The sequence below is a fragment of the Petromyzon marinus genome, chromosome 13 (genome assembly GCF_048934315.1).
Source record: "Petromyzon marinus isolate PM22_M1 ecotype Great Lakes invasive population chromosome 13, UKy_Petmar_22M1.pri1.0, whole genome shotgun sequence".
Classification (NCBI taxonomy): domain Eukaryota; kingdom Metazoa; phylum Chordata; class Hyperoartia; order Petromyzontiformes; family Petromyzontidae; genus Petromyzon; species Petromyzon marinus.
In genome coordinates, this window is record NC_133679.1 from 6,919,238 (window position 1) to 6,944,016 (window position 24,779).

General features: G+C 44.5%; 3 protein-coding genes across 6 annotated transcripts in view; 1 reads left to right on the forward strand and 2 right to left on the reverse strand.

The window, feature by feature from the left end:
* Positions 1–1,869, reverse strand: part of LOC116941911 (uncharacterized) — a 30,364-nt gene extending 28,495 nt beyond the window's left edge. For 2 of the 3 annotated variants that reach the window (XM_076066819.1, XM_076066815.1), the window contains exon 1: positions 1,252–1,380. In XM_076066819.1, coding sequence (XP_075922934.1) covers positions 1,252–1,277 — 26 coding nt within the window. In that variant the 5' untranslated portion in view covers positions 1,278–1,380. Of the gene's footprint in view, positions 1–1,251; positions 1,381–1,682 lie in introns of those variants that run through there. The other variant, XM_076066817.1, reaches the window with a different exon arrangement.
* On the forward strand, positions 1,502–4,099 carry LOC116941913 (Rieske domain-containing protein-like). Its single transcript, XM_032953265.2, has 3 exons — positions 1,502–1,712; positions 2,483–2,598; positions 2,741–4,099. Exons 1-3 carry the CDS (start codon positions 1,502–1,504, stop codon positions 2,825–2,827), a joined length of 414 nt encoding a protein of 137 aa, XP_032809156.1. The 3' UTR covers positions 2,828–4,099.
* Positions 4,022–23,232, reverse strand: LOC116941910 (cartilage intermediate layer protein 1-like). Of its 2 annotated transcripts, none has more exons than XM_032953250.2 (11): positions 20,427–23,232; positions 18,976–19,105; positions 18,660–18,746; positions 18,020–18,289; positions 15,824–15,997; positions 15,396–15,569; positions 14,862–14,933; positions 12,398–12,715; positions 10,965–11,073; positions 9,835–9,989; positions 4,022–9,595 (listed from the first exon to the last, which is right to left on the reverse strand). In XM_032953250.2, the coding sequence occupies exons 2-11, from the start codon at positions 19,031–19,033 to the stop codon at positions 7,197–7,199; spliced, it is 3,816 nt and encodes a 1,271-aa protein (XP_032809141.2). In that variant the 5' UTR covers positions 19,034–19,105; positions 20,427–23,232; the 3' UTR covers positions 4,022–7,196. The 2 variants fall into 2 exon arrangements, with proteins under 2 accessions (XP_032809141.2, XP_032809142.2); XM_032953251.2 differs by having other exon boundaries at positions 20,408–23,232.
* Between the last annotated feature and the right edge of the window lie 1,547 nt (positions 23,233–24,779).

Sequence of the window (24,779 nt, forward strand, 5' to 3'; positions counted from 1 at the left end):
AGCGCCGTCACGGCCAAACGTGCGTGCAACCAACATAGGCGAAGATCCACCACCACCATCACCACCACACTCTCCCCCGCTCGTACAGGCTGTAAACAGAAGAGTAATAAGAATATGTAAACAGACTGTTTAACTCGTAGGCTTTCGCGACCAGTATCATCCATAATTTGGGTGGTTAGATCGCGAAAATGTAAATGTGTCGTTGAACCCGCCACCACCCGACACAGCCGATTAGTGAGGTCAGGTAAACATACACGTGTTAATTCGTTACGATATATGTCCACGTGATACAAAAAAAACACCCACCCACACTTGGTTGAGATATAATTTATGGCCAGGTCCCTTCTGAAAAAAATAACTCAGTGGGTCTTAGCTGTTAAAGGTTCAAAAAAAGAGTTTAGTTTGTGTTTATATAACCGTGCTAATAATACACGGCGCATGACCTGCACTCGAGTTCCACTGTACCAGAACGACTCCACTGACTTGCGTTGAGTACTAATAATAGTACTCTTGCGTTTGACCTGTGCTAATAAAATACTAACTGTACCATATAGTACTCGTACTGGTAATTCAAATGTAGAGGTAGGTGCACGTGTCGGCGTGTCAATCCATGGTCCTTGAACCAGGAGTGAAACATTCCACGTTCATATGGCGGGGACCATGAAACCGGACACCCACTGTTGGCTTAACAATAAATTGGTACTCGGTTGTGTTTTTTTTATCGACCTCCAAAAAGGATGATGGGTTGCGGACAAACACCTAAATACCGATTTACATTGCCTCGATGTCCCATCAAAAGCAGATCGTTGTAGTTGGCGCTCAACAATAACTTACATATGTAAACGCACCCGCACATGATGATGTCAACGATGAAGATGGTTTACGTCTTTACAAGGGCTTTACAATACACCGTTGTTGGTTTGGTATTTGGTAGCAATCGTCAGGGACTATGAAGGGGGGAGACAGTGCATTGTGGAAACAACTTCACTTTTCAACTTGTAAAAAGAAAACAAGCCTCACCTCGACCTCATTGGAATGCCACTTAGCAGCAGCACGCAACAACTGCGCTGTTTTTAAACAACTCTCTAAACACGCTGTATCATCACCCTATAGCAACCCTTCTTCATTATTTCCCTTGCTCCTGACAATTCCGTCCGGGATAGCTCACGAAGCCCGGGCGTTGTTTTAACACGACAAATGTAAGAACAGGGGCGAACAACAACAACAAAAACAACAACAACAACAACCCACCCGTCCCCAATAACACCGCGCCACATCTAAAGTCATTAGCCGCTGAGCAGCAGCGGGCGCATCCGCGACACCAAACCAAGAAGCGCCTCCTTCCCTCCTCGTCCGCTCTTCATCTTCTCCCTAACGCCGAGAGAGCCGTCGGCTTGCTGTGTGTGTGTGGTGGTTGTGGTTGTGGTGGCGGTGGTTGTGGTGGTGGTGGTGCTCGCAAATGTGCGGACGGACTTCCAGGAAACCACCCCGACCACAAATCATGAGCGGCGCAGGCGAGCACGTCGCTCCACGGACGGACGAGCCAACAGCCGTGGAGGAGGCCTGGCAGCTGGCGGGCCCGAGAGCCGAGCTGGAGAAGACGCCGTGCAGACGTCTCTTCTCCTCGTCGGGACCCGAGCGAGACGTGGCGATCATTCACGACGCCGCACGGGATGCCTTACACGCCATGGACGCCTGCTGCCCGCATCAAGGTTTTGTTGTCATTTCAGCGCCGACGCCGCCTCCGCTGCGTGCCAGCTTAGGGGCTGTGCGTCTCTCTGCTGCTGTCCGTCCTGTGTGGTTGGTCTGGTTATTATTGGTGGTGATGGCAGAAAGCCACCGCTTATTTATGGAAAGCCCCACTGCTGGCTAACAGCTGAGTGCCAGCGGAGGTTCTGTAGATAATACACGAAGCAGTTTTTGTTTAGGAACAATAATTTTTTTGTGTCTCTTTGCTGGTGTTTCTCCCTGGTGATGGGACTTTGTAGGATGAACTTTGAGATTTATTCGGGGCACGGGGTGACCAATAATGTCCGAATTGGTCAGTAACAAGGTAGGCACTGATCAGGGGTTGACGGGTGTGCGTATTCATGGGGAGGGATTTGCTTTGTGTGGTCACCCATTGTCACGATTGTATTTGTCTTTGATTTTAAGTTTAGCCTCGTATTCATTGATATCAAAAACATATTCATGGTGCGGTGAGATTTGGAGAATACCAGGAGCACGAAAGGGGGTGACTTCCGTTGAAAAGGGATGCTACTTCTGGTATAAATTGGCTATTGTTTATAGAGATCAAACGACGTTTGATTTAAACAACAACAAAAAATATCAACACATACTCAGCATATTTGTCAATATATTGTGGCGATCACTTGGGTTAAATACACTTTGTCTTCATATAATGTTGGGGGATATAGCGTGTCCCTCAACGGATGTTTTCGGTCTCGTAAATGTTGAAATGTAATTGTTTTGTTCGATAAAGGTGGACCACTAAACGAAGGTGACATTGAAGACATAGGAGGGGATTTGAAGATTACGTGCCCTTGGCACTACTATCAGTTTGATGTAAAAACTGGAAAGTCAGACACCGGACTACAGGTAAACACAATATTGGCCCAGCAGATGAACACTGCAGCATATGCAATGTTTTACGAACAATAGTGCTTTATAACAATTTTATATGTCCAAGTTGCATTTTTTTTGTTAAAATGTCAATCCCTTTTTTTCTTGTTCTATCTAGCAAAGAGTCTACGAGGTGAAAGTTGAAGATGGCTTGGTTTTTGTCAAGTGTCCTACCAAGCTGTCACTCACCCCATTCAAGAAATGAAATAAATCAGCAAGAGGCTCAGCCATACTTCCAAAATTGTCCACATTAAGGCATCATGCTGCTATTTAAAGTACCTGTACGTGCCAATATAACAATGCGGTATAACGCATATTGAAAGTATGGCCTTGGCCAGTAGTTCTCAACCTTTTGTTTTCCGTGTACCCCTACAAGACATATGAACTGCTCACTCAACCCTGCCAGCTATGATATAATTAATTAAATAACTGAATAATTGCTTATTACATTATACTCATAATTAAAACCTATGACGTTTAATTAACTTTTAATAACCGAACAATTAAGGAACCTTAATTTAACTTATCACCATGAAGTAGAGGAGGTAGGCCTGAGAGATTTTCTATTGGAATTGAATAATTATTTTAGTGTACATTTTGTACCATATATATGTAATAAAGAAAATAGAGCATTCGTGGAACATGTGGCAGACTGAGAACATCCAAGTGCACAAGTTTCTTCAAATCCATGAAACAGATAAGTATATAGCTTTATCATTGCTGGTCCACAAAGAGCAACGTGGCTTAGTATGCGACCACTGTCATTGCCTGTGTGCCGTCCCTCTGCACCCCACCCTCCAAGGGGTATTGGAATTTCAAGTTGCGAACTGATGGCACGGACTTAGAGTAAGATTCTCACTTGGACGAATGCTGAATCATATTTCTTGTAAAAAAAAGTATCAGCATCTCAATTCGTAATGTTCTTATAAAACATGAAAAAATAGCTAATGTCAAAATGACAATGATACCCATAATCTTGATTGCAAAGGCGCAATCGGATCCTTTCCAAAATCCTAAGTAATATTCTTTTGTTGAATTACTTTCCTCTGCACTGGGTATTTTTTTACATCGCATTGACTGCAAGGCTGTCTGCCAGTAGCAACACTCGCTAAATATGCTTTTATCTTCAGCTTCACATGTTAGCGTGCCAGCAATACTACTGAAGGCATCCAACCGCATCATATTAAGTCACATGCATAGAACACACTTAAGAACCCTGTTAAAGTAAGTGTGCCAATGTACATTTTGAAAGTGCTCACATCAAGTGTAATGTGCACCTGCCACACCTTAAATAAAATTGTTGCGAATCCAGGAAAGACGTTGGCTCAAGATAAAATCGCCCAGATGCTGCTTGCGAATTTTGAAGCCAAGCGTCATAAATACACACATTTCTGGAATATGAATATATTGTCTTTATTTTAATAACGTGTTTTCTAATACAAAGCTTACAATATTAAAATAAAGTTGTTTGAAAACATTTGCATTGCTATTCTGTACTTTTTATGTTCTATTTTTTCAAGTAGTTGATGAAAATGAATGAACAAATAATTCACAAGATGACAGTTGCCTTGGCCACACTGAGCCTTTATACATATTAACCAAACATAGCTCAGACATAGTGAATCACTTATTTGTTCGTGATGAAACTGCTGTATTTCATATGGGTTAAAAATCGTATCAATCCACATGTCACCATATTTTGGTTGTGGCAAATGGAGTGAACGTCATCTGCAAAAAAAAAATTCCACATGTTTTAATTTAAATGACCACACCTAATACGTGACTGTCAAATCATGCAGCATTAATGTATGTACACTAAAGTAAATACAGTTTTATGTACATAGATTTATGTACACAGCTTTGAGTCTCCATTGCATGCCCATGATTTTGTTTTACATTTTATGTGCTGTAGAGTATCAACATTTTCCAAATCAACTCATTACACTAATGCAATATCCATTACTGCACACATTGTTTGCGATGTTAAACACAGTACACAAAATACTTGTCGAGCTAGGCAATGAGAGAATACTATATGTTTTATAACTGCCGGCACCTTCAAAGATACGATGGCACTTAACTGAAATGCCCGGAAAATCTCATTCAAGATTACAAATCAAATAATTTGACGGTTTAAGCATAGATGCGGTGTATTCATACCAACATTAGGATCGTGTTAACAGCCTGATGTATTACGAAATACATTTGATTTCAATGTTGTCATGATGGTTACAAAGAAATAGGCTTGCTACCAATAGGAATCCAGGTTTAATTATTGTGCTCATTTTGAATCGTTCTGGGGATGTGTCCTGCCTAAAGCACACATTAAAAAGGGACCAAAAATCGTGCAAATAGTTTTTTAGATTGCAAATCATTGAATTTCCAATGCACTATCATCACAGCAACCAAATGTTTATGGAATTGTAGTAATAGAAAAACTATTACACCTGGTATTAGTGTTAAATGGCCACCTATAATGGCCAGTTTAACCCTATTTAAATGTCTAGAAATAGTCTAGTATATTGTGAATAGTAATATTTTAAGATACCACAGCAGATACACAACAATAGCTGGTTTTCGTTTATCAAGCAGTTATTCAGTCAATTTAGTATTTATTTTTGTAGAAGTTTACATTGTAAACTGCGTTCTTTTGAATTTTCAAGCATGGGCTTTTATAGAAAGTGCTTATTTGTTGCATAAACCACCAAAAGAAAAATGTACATAAAACAGCTAATCTAAAAAAATAAAACAACATCAGTAAATATATTTTTTATTAACCTTCAGACTCCAAGTATGTAGACGTTTCTCCACTTTAAAAAAAAAAAACGTAAAATTGTTCAAATGATAATACACACTCCATCAGCCTATTCAGGTTAAATTAATGCACATCATTTTAGGTACATCATTCATCTCTAGTATCTAAAAAACAATACGAAGTGGAAATAAGTTAATTTCGAAAAGAGAAGCACCCATTTAGTTCATGTCATTAAACTGAATTCAGACATGCAATTTCAAAGTACAGTCTGTGTTGTAAAATTTAACTTTTCATTGAAGTCTATAAACGTTATGTACCAAAGCTAAACACTCTTGATTTTCTCTTCATACGATGTTCCTGTAAATAAATTTAAAATGTTAATGTACCAATAATATAGTCATATTTCTGAACAGTTCATATTAGTGCTAATTACCTGACATTTTTTTCTATATTTATCATTACTGAAAGGTTCAGTATCATTCAATATCAAACTAAAATAATACTGCAATACACTTTGAATTTGTATAGTGTCTAAATTCAACCCCATATTAAGACACTGTACAAAAGCAGTGAGCGTGTTTATTTTATGAAGAGAGTGCAGTTGGTCATAGGGGAAAATAAATAAAGGTCTAGAGGCTGGAATTGAACAGAAGCAGGCAGTTTATAGCTTATGATAGGGAGCCCCAGACGAAGAAGCCAGCAGAGGAGATTGTGCAATCTTACAATGAGCGAAGTTTGACTGGAGGCATTTAGCAGATAAAGCTTTGGGATAGAAAGTGCATGGTGGAGGGTAGAGCGCAATGAGAAAGCAGAGGGAGCCAAGGGTGAATCCATGGACGATATTGAAGGTGGCAAATGGGGCCCACGGCAGCTTGTATTACCGTGGTCTTGCTCATGGGTGCGGTTGAGAAGTCTGGCAGTGGAATTTTGAATCGTCTAGGGTTTAGTGATGAGGGATATGTGGAGGCCAAAGAGGAGAGAGTTGCAATAGTCGAGTTCGGATGTGATGGCATGGATGAGGGTCTCAGCAGCGGCTGGCATGAGCTGGTATGAGAAATTGGCAGATGTCGAAATGGCAGACGCCGAAGATGTTGCACAGATGGAGCAATAAGGTTGAGAAACGTGGCAAGAGAAAGACAGTTTGGAGTCAATGATAACTCCAATGGTCTGCATACCCTTTGCCGTGGTAATGATTATGTGCACATCAATTCATGTCTACTTACACATTTAGTTGCTTTCTCAGTTTAAGTATTGTACATTTAAATGTTTTGAATGATATTGCATTAGCGGGCAAATTTTAAATATAAGCTGCCAAACAAATTGCAGTTGCTTCATGTTATTTAAGCATACGTTAGCAGAAATGTGAAATGTTTTATGTATTTAATTAGTACAAAAAAACCATGTAAAGAAAGCAGTGTAATCATATAGTGCTGTCGATATGTGCACATTGTTATTTATACACTGGCAAAATCAATTCGTTTCGAATAAAAATGTTATGTTTCTCACACATTGTAATGTTTTAACCACTTTTTTGGAAATACTCATTCATATAGTCACTAATAGTTTCATGCTAATCAAATGCACATGCGGCTCTCCAAACAAAAATACCTTTACATTCAATGCATTTGTAAGACTGTCAACAACCTTAAAATCTTTCCTTCGTATGTCAATAACTTCCAATCTCTGTAAACCATCCATACATTTCCCACCCGTGCAATGCAAGACGGCTTAGTTTAAAAAGACGTGGGGGGGGGGGTGCTTTATTTTTCCATTTCCACATGTCAATCTTTCAGTCGTAGAGTTCACCATGCCATTGCGATCACTGAGCGGACCGATTCCTCTGCAGGAATCTCCGCGTGCTCACGAGTCGGGCCCTGGCCTGCTGCGGCTGCTGCCTCCGGCCACCGCGGCCCTGAACTCGGCTGGACACCAACCGGGTTCTCCCGGGGAGGCCGCCGCGCATCTCGCGCCCCATCTCGGCGAGGGTCTCGGCCGGCGACGTCTGCAGGCGCTGGAAGAGGCTCTGTCGCGTCACGTTGCTCTCGCGGCACGCGAACGTCACCGCCACTCCCACGTCGGGCTTCATGACGCGGGACGTGCTGTCCGACGAGCCCTCGTAGCACCGGCCGAGGGCGATTTCTTTGGCGATTTTGGGGTCCTGATCCGAGACCGTGTAAATGCCGTAGTTGTGTCCCAACGGATCCAGAGGCGCGTACATTTTGAAGCCGTGCGTCTCGTTGTTGACATTGTGCGGTGGGTGGTTGATCAGATACTCCTGGAGCATGCCGTTTATGTTCTCCCGGCGGCAGTCGCCTTGCGTCGAAATCTCCACCAGCGTGCGATCAATGAGATTCTCGTCAAAGAGCATGCCGCTGCACTTGAACTCCATGCATGCCGAAGACACGTTCTCCTTGAGGTTGGTGTGGACGCTGCGGATGTCGCGAATGCCGTAGAGTTTGTCGATTGTCTCCACGTGAGTGCCCCCAAGGTTTCGGGAACGTATCATCACGGTCGCGGAGCTCTTGATTTTCAGTTTGATGAAGCAGGCACGAAATTCCATTGGTTTCGGCCACCAGGACAGGTAATCTTCGTTCCAGGTTGTCAAGTCGTTTTCGTTGAATGCAACGGTATTAAACTCATACTTGTCATCTTCCACCCTATAAAATCTGAAATGATTAGCATTGTAAGGGGCATCTTCACACTGTTTGAGGTTTTTAAAAGGATAGATTGGCCCATCAGTTTCTTCTGGGGAGTTCGCATTTGGTTTTGCTAAGTTAATCTTGAAAGCGGTCTTCTTGAACCTTTCGTCATCGTGGTCAGTACGTCGGTACTCAAGCTTTCTTAGGTATGGCTGAGCCGTGCCAATAACATTGGGATTCAGTTTGGGGCTGGACGGAGCTGCCTCCAGTTCTTCTCCCCCAATGTTGGCTGTCACGTAGGCAGTGTAAGCATCCGGGACCAGCTCATCACAGAAGGCTGGCAAACAAGCACCGTTTTTACCTGTGATGACACTGTCAAATCTTCCCCACGCGCGTGGGTTTGCGGAAAACCCTTCCTGCGGCTCCATATTAATCAGGCTGACCACTACACCCTCAAGCTGCTCGCTGTGAAAGAATCTGTCACTTCTGTAAACACGCACCTTAACATAACACCTGCGATTTTCCGGAACATCGAGGTTAAACAACCGGCGTTCTCTAATTTCCACGTTTCCTATGAGAAATGTGCGCTCTTCCCTCTTTCGCCTTTTGGATTTTTCGTACAGGAAGTTGCTTTCTTCATCCCAGATCCCGGTCTCTGGATTTAAAGACCACAGTTTCATTGATTTCAGATGCTGTGGCATTTTAACCTGTGCCGAGTCGAGAAAAACCTTAACCTGTCCGACGTTCAGAGGCTCCTGCAAATTTTCCGCCTTAAAGTCAACAGAAAACATGCCATATGTACGCAAGGGAAACACATCGCCATTGTCATTTACAAAATTCAAGTCGCTCGAGGCAGACGACATCGTCGTGATGTTTCGTGGATCCAGGAAAGTGACGCTGGCCTGCACAGTGCCGTTGTACAGCTCCCCATTCAACTTGTAGAATGAGTTGGGGGGAATTTCGATTTGCCCAATTGGATCCTCCCCCTCCATCTCACCCAGGCTAATCGTGTTGGTGACAGTGGAAGCGATGGGAATGGCGGGCTTCTTTCTCTGCAACTTGATGTTGTGGAAGACCGTTCCTCCCTTGTGGTTGAAGAGCAGGACCTTGGTGCTGTTCACAAACTTCCCAAACCTGTCCACAAAGGTCACCACGAGCCTCTCCGTGCCCGGAGGCACCTGCAGGTTGAAGTCGCCTTTGTAGCCGGTGAACCCGATGGCAATGTTGCCGATGAACATCTGGCCGAACCTCATCGGCTCCCCGTTGTCGTCAGCCACAGCCCTCCCGCGCACAATCATCTTGGTCTGCGTGCACTTCTTACAGCCGCACTCGGCCGCCACCATGGTGGGCAGCGTGTAGCCATTGCACTGGATGTCCCGCTTCTCCATCCTGGTGATGCCGCAGCAGTGGCTGACGCTGTCCTTGCAGCGCAGGTCGAAGTCGAGTTCCTTGACGCACACCTTCTTGGGACAATTCCCCACGTCGATGAAAAACGAGTTTGTGTGTTTCTGGAAGCAGTCGTGTGGAAGCCTTATCAGGTTTGGCTCAGGCTTTGGGTCACATGGGGAATTACCCTTTTCTGTAATGAAAACATACAGCGGGACACATTGATAAAGGGACATCTTAAAGCAATTGAATATGTGGGCACAAAGGCGCAGTTACTGTGTAAAAATAAAATAAAAACCTTGATTGGATTGTGCTCTATGAAATAAATTGGAAATGTACTGCACAAAGTAAACCATACATTGAGCCCAAAATAACCTTTAAATCACTGCAACGAATGTATTGAAACTATAGAACATAGTATGCAGTCCTTACCCACGACATATAGGGTAGCTGGTGAAGATTTTATGGAGCCAGCAATGTTTGTTGCCTTGCAATAGTATTCTCCTGCTTGCGACGTCTTTAGATTTTTCAGCACGAGGTTGCCATGTGTATACACCTCCTGGTCTAGCAGAGTGTCATTGTGATACCTTGGGGCAAGATTACAAATGAGAAGCACACTTTCAAGATGACTGGCCAGAGATCTGTTTTACGTCTCGGACACGATGGTGAGTAAAGAGGGCGGCACGCTGGCACAGACACACCACGCGGCCACATGCACCGCTATCCAACAAAGTAGCACATTGTTACATAGTGATGTGGCTTTTATCCAGCAGTGACATCACGCATCATGCAACAATGTTTCCATTACCATGTTCCAGTGCCTGCAGCACAAAATTGTAAGTGGCATGTTGTGAATTGTTCCAAGAGCCACGCTCTCTTCTTGTATTTGCCTACAATAAGTAATGTAGACCTGGTATGTACACGAAGACATGGCCAGTTGGTCTTCGTTTAGTGTGGGTGAAGTACAAGCAGAAATTGGGTTCTGAGATTGGAATGTTGTTTGCAAATGACTGAAAGTATTAAATTGTAGGTGGTCATTGGCTTCATTATATTGCCACTTTTAATTTAATACCAGTGGCTCAAGTTTTGAAAAATGTTGATGACTTTGGCACCAAATACATAAACAAAAATTATTAAGAGAATATGCAATTAAATATACTATAAATCATCATCGCGATCCATGGGCAGATAGCCCGTAGGTGTCCACTGCACATTTCGTAATTTGTTTCCACTTTCCTCTGTCTTGCGCCATTATTCTCGAGCAGTGCACATCTTTCCGGCACCAATCTCTTAAGTCGTCTTCGGTGGTCGTAAAGTGATTGTAAATAAGTACATTAATAAACGCGCAACTCGCATAACCTACGTTATCACGAGTGCGCAGAAAAAGCGATTGAAGTTGATGGATTAGGGCGCAATTCAGAAATTGGAAGTATGGGCCGGACCTCCATTTTTTGTTGTTGTATTCTTCCTCTTAATTGTACTCCTTCAATCGACATTACAGACTTTTAAGAGGTCACGATTTTACTGCATGTCTTATGTGCGCACGAAGTAACGTTGCTTACCACGAGTATTTTTCTGGCGTTGGCGTTCCCTCCGCTTTACAGCACAAACTCACGCCTTGTCCTTCGTAGCGCATTCTGCCCTCTGGGTGTTTGGTGATGTGTGGTTTTTCTGGCAGAGCACACAAACCTCATTAAAATACGCACTGATATGATGTGCGTAAGGATGCCACTGTCGGAGAGGAAATACACAACTTATGCCGTGAATAATGCAATGTGGGGCTCTGTGTCATATGTAGTTGAAATTGCAGTTAATAGAATGGCATTTCCCAACCTGCTCCTGATGACGACCGCTTGTGATGCGATCGAAACGTCGTGATATTTTATTATTTTTTATTCACTTTCTTTTCATTTTTATTACTTTATTGTTATTATTTTTCTATCTACGTGACTTTACCGAAAGAACCATAGAATACTTTACATCATGTTTTGATTTCGATATGTCTCTTCCCCATGGAAAAACTAAATGCACTCTTGCTAAAACATTCCTAATATAGTACATATTATTCCATTCCCTTACCTGGTCCAATCCACTGAGTGACTTAAAGGTTTTATACCTGGATAACAAATAGCTTTGTTTTTATGATTACCTATACACGTTCACATTAAAAAAATAGTCTACAGAGGTCTAAGATAATTCAACCCAGCATTACTGGTTATCTTCCACGCAAAGTTATTATTAGCACCCCTTGCTCCTTCACCTATCGAATCCGACCACAGGGCCCTGTTTTCTGGGGATTGGGAAATGTGGTTAAGAATCAATGGCCATACTTCGCCAGACCGGTGAATGCGGGCTGGTTAATATACCAGAAAAGATTTCGAAACTTGCAAATTGAATGAGAGACATCATCATTGATAGTTAAGACAAGTGAAGTGGGCTTTGGACAAGACTGATAACAAAATAGTAATTGCTAGAGGTGACATGCCCAGCAGTATGATCACCACGAAGATGAGATTAGGTCATGTGCAGAAGTCAGTTGGATAATGACGTCAAGACCACGAAGGATGGTGACAACATGGGGGTCGTCTTCACCCTGCAGTGAATTCATCGTGGATGTTAATGATAATCCTGCAGTCATTCTAACTCCTTTGACACTGCATTTGTCAGTGTTTAGCCAATGTTGTATGAGTAGAAGCTAACACACAAACCCCGATGCACATCTTTACGAAATGGCTAAAATACATCAACTTGGTTGTTTTCGTCATTGTTGGGAATGGATAAATTGTCATATGTTTGTCCCGTAGTGGCAGGGGCGGATGGAGGGGACTGAGGACTCCCTACTGAATGCTCACGACCCCATTTTTAATTCTTATAGTTAAGTCAAAAACTTTTGGTGTAAAATTGAACAGTGGTGTTGCTTAACGTTCGCTCAAAGTTCGTTGAGGTCACGCTGCTGACTGGCGTCACAAACTCGCAAAGGTTCGCGCAAGCTCACCCGCGCGCTTCAGCTGCACGCTGAAGACGGTCGACAGCCCTTGGGCCCAGAGGATTGGCGCCGTCATCGGCACGTGCTTGTCGTGCTCGATCGCGAGGCGTGCCCCTCGGCTCGGGCACACATCCGGCACGCGGAAAGATCCGTGGGCATCCGACACGGCGAGCCACCTCTGAGAGGGACCCTCCAGCAGTGTGACCCGAGCCCCGGCAAGCGGGGTGCGGGCTGCGCCGAACACGGCTCCGTCCAGGAGGTGACCGTCGCACACGCACGCGTCGCACGCCGCGTTCACGTGCCCCACGGTGCAGGCCAGACTGCATGCTGCGACAGCATGGGGAGAAGAGCGTGGAAAGGGTGCCGTGGTGTCGAGATGTTAACTCCCTCGCCTGGTATGCAGGAGGTCGTGGGTACGATTCCGACCCTGACGCATGCTGTATACTTGGAGTTGGTGTGTTTTCTCTCTCTCTCCCTGTGGTCGCGTGGATTTTTCTCCGGGTCTTTTGGTTTTTCCCTCCACATTTAGAAAAATGTGTTTAGAGTATTTGGCTGCTAGAAATTTCCACGTGATAAGCCACTTTGTTGAGCAATCATTTGTGTCCAGGTCGCTTCTGGAAAAGAGCTATATAGCTCAGTGGGCAATACCGAGTAAAATAAAATAAAAACTTCTAATTTTAAAGGTAAACCATCGCGCAAACTCTGATCATCCTGGCAGTTGCTTTTGGCTAACCATCAAACAAAGACGGTCATGGCGTCGCACGCTGTCAGATGTGCATCTGCGGCCGTCTAGAACGCTCTTCCTTCCAATATTAGGAATCCACTGAAGCTATGCACTTTTAAATCATCTATATTGAAAATTCATTTCTTTCTAACCGCTTTTTGTGTTTGGTCTGTTGTCCTCCCCCAACACCTCCGATGAGCACAGTTGGCCACGTACGGTGCGAAAGAAGTTCAACATACATACTAATTCTACTCTATTCTTGCATACGGCAAAAAGGTTCAGGAGCCAAATGTCAAAAATACACGCTGTATGTAGCTAACTGTACTAATCGGAGGTATACGGTCCGTCCCTAAAAGCAAAACAACTTAACAATAAAATCTCGTTGATATTTGATCTGCTCTATGAGAGTTATTTTCCGTTGGCTGCCATGACAAATCATGGCTTGAATTGTGGCTCTACTGTTGATGGTGTATGCCCTCCACATTTTGGGGAACCCTTCGATCAATCTTTCCATTTTTGGAAAGAGTTTGCAGATGTAGTGGAGTAGGAAGGTGCATAGTACAAACAGCGTGATTACATGATCACACAGACAGTACGGGTTATCTTGGGTCAGCCTGTAGTGAAGGCGAATACAGTGCAGGTTATCTTAGGGCAATTAAGCTGGGAGAGCCGTGGACGGCTGTGATTGGTTGGAGCTGTTGCCAAGGCTAGAGTGGCGCCTAAAGGTCTGGAGGAGAAACAAGTGTACGGTCACGCGGAGTGCCGTTGGGACGCGGACTAATTAATTGGGGCGTAATGAGAGCGGGGATAAATTGGGGGATAGGCAATTGGAGCGGGAGAGTTGGAGTTGGAGAGCTTGGAGACGGAGGTGGTTGAAGTTGGGGAGCTTGAAGTGAACAGCGGGGGAATTGAAGTTGGAGTCAACAGCGGGGGATTGAAGAGTGGAGAGCTTGGAGAGAGCGTAGCGATAGCGGAGCTGAAGACGAAAATAGCCAGCAGTGGAGAGAGCGTAGCGGTAGCGGAGCTGAAGACGAGAACAGCCAGCAGTGGAGAGAGCATAGCGATAGCGGAGCTGAAGACGAGAACAGCCAGCAGTGGAGTGAGCATAGTGACGGTGATAGCGGTGAACAAAGACGAAGTAGTTAGCAGTGTAGAGAACACAGCGACGGTGATAGCGGTGAACAGAGACGAAGAAGTTAGCAGTGGAGAGAACACAGTGACGGTGATAGCGGAGAGCGGAGACGAAGAAGTTAGCGGCGGAGTAAGCGAAGTAATCGTGGGGAGTGGAGAGACAAAGGTGGCGAGCGAGTCGAGTGAAGCATGGCGAGCGAGCCGTGGCGACCAGGATACTGTGGAATGTGGAGGACATGCTGAGAGTTGTAAATAAAGTGGTGTTTGAAGAAAGACGGAAGTTGTGCGAGTGAAATCGAACACTACACAAATATAACAAAACTTTACACTAAATTTGTGTTCATATTGGATCACCTTTTAAAATGTTATTGTACCCGCCTTAAGAGACAGATAGGCAAGAGATACAGACAGGCAGACAGTACTAAAACATTCACACTTTCAATCTAAATTTGGAAATGTTTAAAAAGTATTGAAAATAACAAAAGAGTCAACAAAATGTATAATGGAAAAATGTATTGCTCAAACATTCACGAATTAATGTTTTGAATTTGTTTTGATAGTTAACTTATAAATACGTGTTTCATTCAGAGAGTTTTTTTAGGTATTTACTTTATTTACCCGGCTTATTCGCTGGAGTTGGCAGAGGTGCTGGTGGCTTGTGAGCAGACACCATTCTCCTTGTGACCGTTTCTGAGGCAGGTTTTGAATAAGTACAGCAACAACAAACAACCGCCTTAAGCATCAATTCATTTACACAGCTTCATTCATCATCGCATCAATATAGAAAAATACAAAGCACTGAATATAAGTCAATACAACAGGTTGGAGAGATGCTGCCACGGTGTGATGGTTATCACACCGGACAATTCAGAGGTGTCAAGTTCAAGGCAGTTGATACAACTTTGCATGTTTTTTCACCCCCCCCCCCCCCCACCGCTGTCCACCAGGCAGCATAAATATGCGTGACGGTCTGCACACTCGAACCCCGGGCTCAACGCTCTGAGATGCGGGCGGCGTCATCGTCCAAATATGCGCGGTGACATCGCCAGCGAGCACATTCCCACCCGCCCGCCCGCCCGCCAGCCAGCCAAACTTTTTTGTTGTTGTTCTAATAGAGCCTGGCGCTTTGTGAGCAAGGTCGTAGCACTGTACCTGGACAGGTAGGTTTGGCACACAAGCGGCTTTGCAGGGCGGCCCCCGTGCAGTCCAGCCCCCCGTACTTGGGTGCGGGGTTGGAGCACCATCGCTGGCGCAGCTGTTGCCCATTCCCACACGACACGCTGCACAGCGACCACTTGCTCCAGGTCGTCCAATTTCCGTGAACGGCTGCAAATCAACAGCGCACCTCATGTTAGACTATTCTCAGGGAACCAGGAGCCATTGCCGGTGCAGAGCAAATCAACTGCGTTCACAAGCCGGGGAAAGCCTCCCCAGCTATGCGAATCATATTTGTCGAGTAACAGCAACAACAAAAAAATCCCCATTTACACTTCACATTCTGATCAATTATCCTGCCCCCCCCCCTCCTCCCCCCAAAAAAGAGACACATCTCAGAAATATTTCGACGGCGCAGCACCCACCTGGGCACGTCTTGGAGCACAGGCGACCCTGCACGCCCTTGCCCTCGCACTGCGTCCTCTGCGGAACGATGGCTCCCGTAGAGACGCAGAGCCGGCTGCGCGTCTGGTAGCCGGCGCGACCGCAGCTTGCACTGCACGAGCTCCAGGAGCCCCAGTCGGACCACTTCTTGTCCACTGGAGTGTGGCGGCACGGTCAAGGAAGGACATTGTCTGCATCAATGACACAAGCGTGCGCCTGCCCCAGATGCATGCATGTGCATCGAGGGTACTTCTTCTTCTGTTTCTCACACTGGGCACAACACACGCCAACACTTATTCTTCTCGCCCTGAGTACAACACTTTAGATATTAACTTCTCTACTGGCTACGCGCACGGCCGATCACTCGGCGTAGTCTCCCGGCCTCACTCGGCTACGCCGCTGGCTGGCGGCGTGACGAGGATGGCGATGGAAAACCCGCAGGAGATCTTCCACGTGGTCGGACGACGGAGAGAGATTTCGGCGAGCAGCGACTCAGCCAGGACCCAAGACCCCACACACGAACCCCGAGCCCCGGGTCCGCTCCCCCTTATATCCCCCCAGGCGTGGCTAGGCCCCGCCTCTGGCCACGCCCTCTCGTGGAACCTTCGAGCAGGTTCCCGGAGTACATCGGCTAACCTCCACCTGTTACCTTTGCCCCCAGATACACCTCCTTCTCTGATTGGTTACTTTCACCATGCCCATACCCGTGCTTCCCTTTCGCGGCCAGCAGGTGTCACCATGTCATTACATATGTATGCATGCATGTTGAACTTCCTTTGCACCATACGTAGCCAAGCATGACAATTGGAGGTGCGAGAAATCGGAGGTGGATTATGAGCACGGCATAAATCAGACGGAAAGCGGCGTTTTCGCTCTGCGTTACGTTAGCTTGGTTGGCACCCGATTCAAGAGCTTCTTAGCTCACAGGGCAATTATACTGGTAGGAACGAAGTTGTAAACTGAGTGTACCAGCCTGCAATAGATTAATGTGTCCGTCCGTCCGTCCCCTTTCAATACTTTAACGAAGTGAAATCTCGTGCTGTTGGGTATAAAATCAGCAATAGACAGCGCAGAGACTTGATATGTCTTATTGCACCCAACATTTGGAAGTAACAATGTCATAAAATTGCGCAAAATTCCAATGTTCCTACCAGCCCACCCTGCAGGGACCTGTTAAATAAATTGTTCAAACTGTTCAATGGTGCATGGAAGTAAATGGGGCCGCATGTCGAATTTGCAACCCACTCATCGTGGCCCGGTTTCTCGGCCCCTCAGGCCAAAGGGACCATGGGCCCTGGTCCATGGCCTGCACACTCGAGAGTGACGCCGCTGCGTGATCAGGGGCTGGCTTTTTGCAGCAACTTTAAGGGCTGCAGCCCTAGCTTCGAGGGTTTCCATAATAATATATTTATAAAGCTGCATCATGGTTCAAACACAGTGATTGTGGCATCGTGATAAATCCAATAGGTAATTTGGTTTAACACGTCGGCTTTCGCGACCAGTACCATCCATAAGTACAGTTTTTTGGGTTATATCGCGTATATATATAAATGTGTCGTTAAACCCGCCACCACCCGATACAAATCTGCCTGTCGCCTGATGAAGCTAGTTGTAATAACTAGTGAAACGTCATACTCAGATTGTAAATGTTGTGGAGTCGATCTCCAAAACACCGGTGTGCTGTACAAGTAACGAATTGGCATGTTCTGTTTACGTGAGAAACCTTACTAATTGGCTGTGTTGGGTGGTGGCGGGTTTAACGACACATTTATATATTTACGTGATCTAACCCAAAAAAACTGTGTTATGGAGGTAATTTGGTGATGGAAGCCATAGCATCACTAGGTGGATTACAGCCAATTATGTACCAAATTTAACATAGTTTCGTTTTTACTTTTATTTAGCTCTACAATTTGTACATATCACATTTAAAAACCAAAACTGAAATAATGTGAATAACAACGGAGTGTTGAGCATCATCAGGCATGGTTGGTCGACCAACAGTAAAAGGAAGGAGTTTAATATTAAAAGAGGGCCCCCCCCAAAAAACTACAACAGCCCTGGGCCCCAACTGTGACTATCGACTCTGATAATAAACATGATGGTACCGATGTAACAGTGGCGCTAATGTTCATGATGTCGATGATGGTGACGGTGGTGGTGATGAAGCGCCATACCGATTGGGCAGCGGAAGCGCACGTGGTAATTGGAGCAATTCGCTTGGCCGGGCTGTTCGTGGTTGAGACACCAGAAGCCCTCTTGAGGACTCATGTGCACCCTCTCGCCCGTGCTGGCAGCTGGCACCCACGCCGTGGTGCGCGCCTCGATAGCCAGTGGAGATGGGCAGACGCGCGTGCGGTAGTAGAACCGGATTGCCTCCAGCCGCTCGTGATCGCCGCTCCCACCCGGGTGGTCAATGTTAAACCACGAGGTCCACTCGCTGTAGCCTGCACAGGGTCACAAGCGCACCGCAGCAATTTCGCCATTGCCAAATGATGCGTTGATGGGGCACGAGTATGTTTGCCACCCTGTCCAGGTTGTTTCAGGATCATCCTCATTTTTTTAGGCAGCTCTACTGGGAAATCTGTAAGTCTTCCCGGGACATTATAAGTCACGGTTTTTTTTTTATCAATTGCGTAATGATAAACCACTCGGACCATGCATTTACATGTAGGCATATATTTATCTCCTCTTAAGGTATTGTTAGATATTATCCTTTTCATGATATGTTCTGTTGTTTTCTACCTCGAAGGTGGGAACCCGAGACAATCGTGCCTGTACGTGAGTGTATGCTTGGGATCAGGTCCTGGGACATACCATGGTTCTCCAGCATGTTCGGATAGTTTTTGCTCTGCACTAACATGGCCTGGTTCTGAGAAGCCTTGGGACCACTCATCCGAGATCCTGAAAGCACAATGACCATTTTTTATCAACACACACCGACACACAACGTGTCTACAAATGCATCTAAATATATCGTATACACAAGCAGATACACACCTGTTAGGAAACCGGAGTGAAACGTAGCAAACGCGTTGTTAATAAAAATCATGAAAATATGCCAATCGCGTTTAGTTAATGACGCAATAAAATCCGCGTTGGAATAATTGGCCACGTGGCGTCCTTTTCCCACCTAGTACGGTGGCCAAGAGGCATGCGCAGGACAGCAGTAGTGCCCCGACCACCCCCATGCTTGTAGGTCCTGTTGCAACGTGTGGACCCGGATGTCATGCAGAATGTAACGCCACAGCTGTATTGACCACCTGCACATACACAAAGGTAAGGGGTATGTTGCAGCATTGAGAAAGCTGCATTTGGTTGGACTCGTTCGACTGCAGTCTGCGATTTGTTGATCCATTCGTGACACACTAAGACACACTCCCATGGTATAATCTGTAAAGACATTATTGGGTGATTTGGCTACATGCAATTGCACTTTTTTTACAATAAGGTATATTATGGTAATAGTATGCGTAATGTCAATCTACTGATGGCTGAAGACATTCCATGTCATTCACAGATGTTGTTTGACCATACTTAATCATGCAGTCAGTTCCAGTTTGGTGAAGTGGGGACCCAGGAGTGGTTCAGATGTCACCTGACACTGACGTTATTTGTAGCCGGGAATTGAATTCAGGTTGCCAGGTTCACGGAGCACTACGCGAACCATTCGCGCCACTGCTTCACACCGCGGAATACCTTAATTTAATATTAACCCAAAGTATCCCTTGCTCCATTTGTATCGCATGCACAGATTTGTAAGCACAGTGAAAGCATTGAAAGAGAGTTCGTTTTTTTCGTACGATATTAATGACACGTGTGTTCCCACAAAGCCAGATGCTGCTCAAAGCTTGCATCAAATGTTACAGCTCTGTTGACGTCCAAGAAGCATATTTCGGACCGCAAAAGATCACTGAAGTTGCACATTTATAAGCTAAAACACATACAGTAACCACTTGTAGGATGAAACAACTATATGTATCAAAATTTGTATAATATAAGTAAGCAACATTCTAAAACGTTAACATATTTGTTTTACTTTATACAATGTGATGCACGTACTTTTGGTTTCACCTCATTAAATTATAATTTAAAAAATAATTAATTTTACACAAATAATATGGAATAAAATATTAAACTTTCATGTATATGTTATTTCATGTACAAAATAACTGATAGTACTCCTTAAACAAACTATCATTAACAAATAGGGTATATTAAGTATTATATAACAGGTCCCTGCAGGGTGGGCTGGTAGGAACATTGGAATTTTGCGCAATTTTATTTTTACACCCCAACAGCACGAAATTTCACTTCGTTAAAGTATTGAAAGGGGACGGACGGACACATTAATCTATTGCAGGCTGGTACACTCAGTTTACACCTTCGTTCCTACCAGTATTATTATCTTAAATAAAACGTCATTCAAGATCTTCCGAAGTTAAAGTAGACTCCAATAGATGTTTTTTATATATAAAAAAATCTTAATGTAGATCATATAAACATCCGTGTTGTGGATCAACTTTAAATATTAACAAAGCAGAATAGACAAAATAAAACAATACCTTTTTTTCGTGAACTCACCCAACAAGAGCGGAGCCGTCACAGTTACGCGCTTATCGTTGCGGATGACCAGATGTCTGAATTGAGAAGTCTCATGCAGCCTCCGCAGCGGAATTCAAGTAGCCCTCCGTCGGATGGTGCTCACCGCTTTGGTCTTCCCACTGCAAATCCCACGGTTTTATACGCACGCCTCTGTGTCCCCCGGGGCTCTTAAATTTCATTTCAGAACTGCAGCTTGGTCAGGCCAGTTCTATTCCTTTCACGGGTTTTATAAGATCCTGTAAACACCTTATAATCCTATAGCGTCAAGCCCGCCCACTGTTGTCCAACTGCTGTGATGTACAGCTCGCCGAAGAGAACGCAGATTTGATTCCCAGTCTTCTTCTTTTTTTGCTTTGCTCTGGTCGATGATGGCTCGCAATTGGAATTCGGTGGGGGGGTTTTTTTATTTGAACAAAAAAAAATTCCCATTGACCAAGTGGCCAGGACCGGACCCAGATGGAAAAGTGCACGCGTTTATCAGGTCGACCAGCGGGGGAAGGCGCGGTCAGCAAACGCGATTACTTACAGCGAATCACCCGTGAATCATGGAAGTGTATAATTTGAAGCATAGTCTAAAGCAATTTAACGACCTTTTAACCTCGTACCACGATCCAAATAATTGCGATTCATTATCCTGGCAAACCAAACAGTGGTGGATGCTGTATACATGTGCACGCATGATTATGTAGGTATGTTGAACTTCTTTCGCACCGTACGTAGCCAACCGTGCTAATAGAGACGGAGATTATTCATGATTTAATAAAATATTAGTGGGGGGAAATACATCACAAAAGAACACACGAGAAAGGAAAATATTGCGGCTGAAACGTCATATTGTAATATGCTATTCTGTACTGAAGCCAGTCATGTATTTTGCATTCTTGAGAAGTCAGTAAAAGCATTGCCTATTATTTCCATTACTAGAAAATCTTACAATTGCACTATTTATTTAATTAAAAGAAACAAGCATGCGTTTATTTAATGAACATACACATTCTGTAAATGCTTATGTCATTATTTGCTTTTGCTATAATAAGTGGTACCCCATCAGTGAAGAAATAATGCCCACAGCCACTGTCTGCTGAATACTGCACTGGATACCAAGTGAGGCTTCAGCCCACAGACCGTGTTTGATTCCGAGCCATGTGCCCTCTTTTTTGTGCGCACGAAAGCGATAGCAAATGCGGAAATGAGATCCAGACCTGGGGCATGTGTGTAAAAATAATATGCGACCACTCAGAGCCGCCCAAATTACTCTTAATCACTGTTGAATCCAAACGGCAGTCTTCTTGGTCTGTTTGAAAGTGTGGCGTGCATGTACACGGCTTGCTATTCGGTGCACATTTCCTAATTGTTGAACCGCTTTTCATGTCTGAGGCATGCATTTGAATTGTCTGAAATACATGCACAGTTAAATTTTGATTTGAAGCTTTCGTGACTGCAGGGATTCATATTCTTGGTTCTATCGGTAAAGTCGCGTAGAAGGGAAACAATAAAATAAAAATAATAAATATATATGAAACAATACAATTCTCACCTGATGATGATTGCTTGTGTTGCAGTCAAAACGTCGTAAAAAAATTATTGTTTTATATATATCTTATTGTTTCCCTTCTACGTGACTTTACCGAAAGAACCAAGGATATATATACACATGCACAGTTGTTTATATATTTAAAAAAATGGCTTCAATGTAGTCTTGAATATGTTTACATTACACCACTCAGCATTTGTTTAGCCAAATCACAATTTGTTCAATCTGCATTTGAACACGCTTGTCCGTGCGTCGTAATCCATGCGGGCCCTTCGTCACATTTTAATCGGCGCTATAATTTTGAGAGAGAGAGAATGCGCGGTGCGGATTTGACGTCAGCACAATAATGACACCCGCGCATATTATTCCTCGCAATGCGCGATCAAGCGGACGCTGTAGGAGTGTTTTTTTTTTTACACAATTTAAAGAGCTAGAGAAATTTGCCTGTCCGCGCCTCTCCGCTGAGCCACTGCGACGCCGTTTCAGTTCAGAGCTCTTCCACGGTGAGGCACCATCCTTGTGTGTCTCTTCGTCGTGACCTCCTCCTGCAGTTGTCCGGAGACACTATCGGTCACGAGCGTGCCCTCTTGCAGGGCGCTACGTCCGTCCCCCGAAACACATGGGTGAAGTCACCGCTGCGTGTTGATAGTCAACAATCTTGCTGCTTGTGTTTAGTTTTTGTTGGCCTTCTCTTCACACACACCACCACCACCTCCCAGCCGCCGCACCTCCGAATAGCACGATCGGCTACCGGCTACGTACGGTGCGAAAGAAGTTCAACATACATGCAAGCAACTCGCACATTGCCCTGCACCTCTGCACCTTTAACATTACGCTACCGACATTCCACTCCGCCTCTTCCAACACGCGTGGCTCCAGTGGGCTCTCTCCCCGTGCTGTCAAATTGCACGCCGCCGCCGCAGCCGCCGCTACCACAATCGATGAGCGTGGACAAAATGCGATTCGTGTAATAGGACGGGCAGGGCAGGGGGGGGGGAGAAAAACGTCGAGTCTCCTAACTGCCGAATTCGCCACGATCTCGAACCGGCGGCGCCCTCCCCGTGCTCTGATATCAACGGCGCTCTTCTTGTCGAGTGACTCAAAAATAATTAAAAAACACGGCCGGGAGCGTTACAGCGCAAGTTGTAACGCGTGGGGCTTTCACAAGCCGAATTCTGGCAAAATCGCCCGGTGAGGCTGGTCGTGATCACCCAGCGAAACGTCCCACTCGACTCGTGAATGCTGTGGGTTCAATCTCCCAACGGACCGGTGTGTGCTGAAGTAGTAACTAATTCAATCGAATTCATACTCTTTGGTTCTTTCGGTAAACTCACGTAAACTCACGTTACCGACAGAACCAGAGAGTAGTAACTGATTGGCACGTTTTGTTTCCGTGACAAACATTACTAATTGGCTGTGTCGGGTGGTGGTGGGTTTTAACGACACATTTATATATTCAATAAAATAATAATAATATATTCAATAAAATAATAAAATAAAAATAAAACAATACAAATTCTCACGACGTTATGGTCGAAACGTCGTGAGAATTTTTATTGTTATATATATTTTATTATTTGATTGTTTCCCTTCAACGTGACTTTACCAAAAGAGCTAAGAATATGAATTACTGCAGTCACGAAAGCTTTAAATCAAAATTGGATACATTTATATTTACGCGATCTAACTAACTAAAAAAAACATTATTATGGCCATTGCAACGTATCGCCCTGTGGACAGATAACCAACGGAGTCGAGGGATCAACAAATGACCAACAAAGACCCGAACCAAACCACCCCGTTTGTGGCTAAACTCTAAAGATGGGCCGACACCCTCATCGTATATACAAGTGGCAGATAAAAAGACAGTTTTCACCTGCAGAGCAAAACTAACAATGGAAATGTCAACTGCTGCCCATCACGATCGTTTTAATGGAGGCACCGAAGACATTCTCCAGCTCACAGCCAACGCCATTGAATGGTTAAAGAACCTAGACATCAATGTATAAATGCTGTCGCTGTTCCAAAATCAGTTGCTTATTTCCGCAACATGCCACATATACCCTTTGGGGGAGGGGGGAGGGTTGCTATAGCGTGCTCTAGCGAAGGCCCTATGTCAGCAGTGGCGTGAGTAAGACATTGCAGGGCTGCGCCTTTACCATTTCACTATATGTACGTGATCATTTTAAGCAAATGTGAAACGTGTTGCACTGACATATCTTAAATCTGTAAATGACGGGAAATCCCATCACAGCAGGAACACGTATGCAGGCTGGAAACAAGTCGATGTAACGGTACATACATGTGTGAATTGCGTGGTGGTCTGGATTAGACAGAGTTTGTATAGATGAAATGCCAGCACCTTTGTGTGTCGATACATTTATTCATAAACACCTTCGCAACATTATACTTTGTAAAAGTTTACATCTTTTTTTGTTCATGCACAGCAACAAAATGCTATCAGCATGACCACATGCCGAGTTAAATTTGAAAATCCATTTAATTATAGTGACATTTTAATCACAAGCAGCTGCTCCTCAAACCACTTAAAGATTCATGACATTCTCCTCTGAACAATTCGCTGAAAGCTACGTGTGTTATTTAAGAACTTAGAGCAACTTAGCATGTAAGTATTTTTCTTTTCAACACAACAAGGGTCGGTAAATGGCAGGGCATCTAAGCACTAGCCATTTAGAAAACATCAAAGGCGGTGCATGCATAAACAGAGTACAAACATTGGAGACAATCAAAGTTTTTTTTTAAATATAGGATTATAAACGGGTGACGTCAATTTCAAC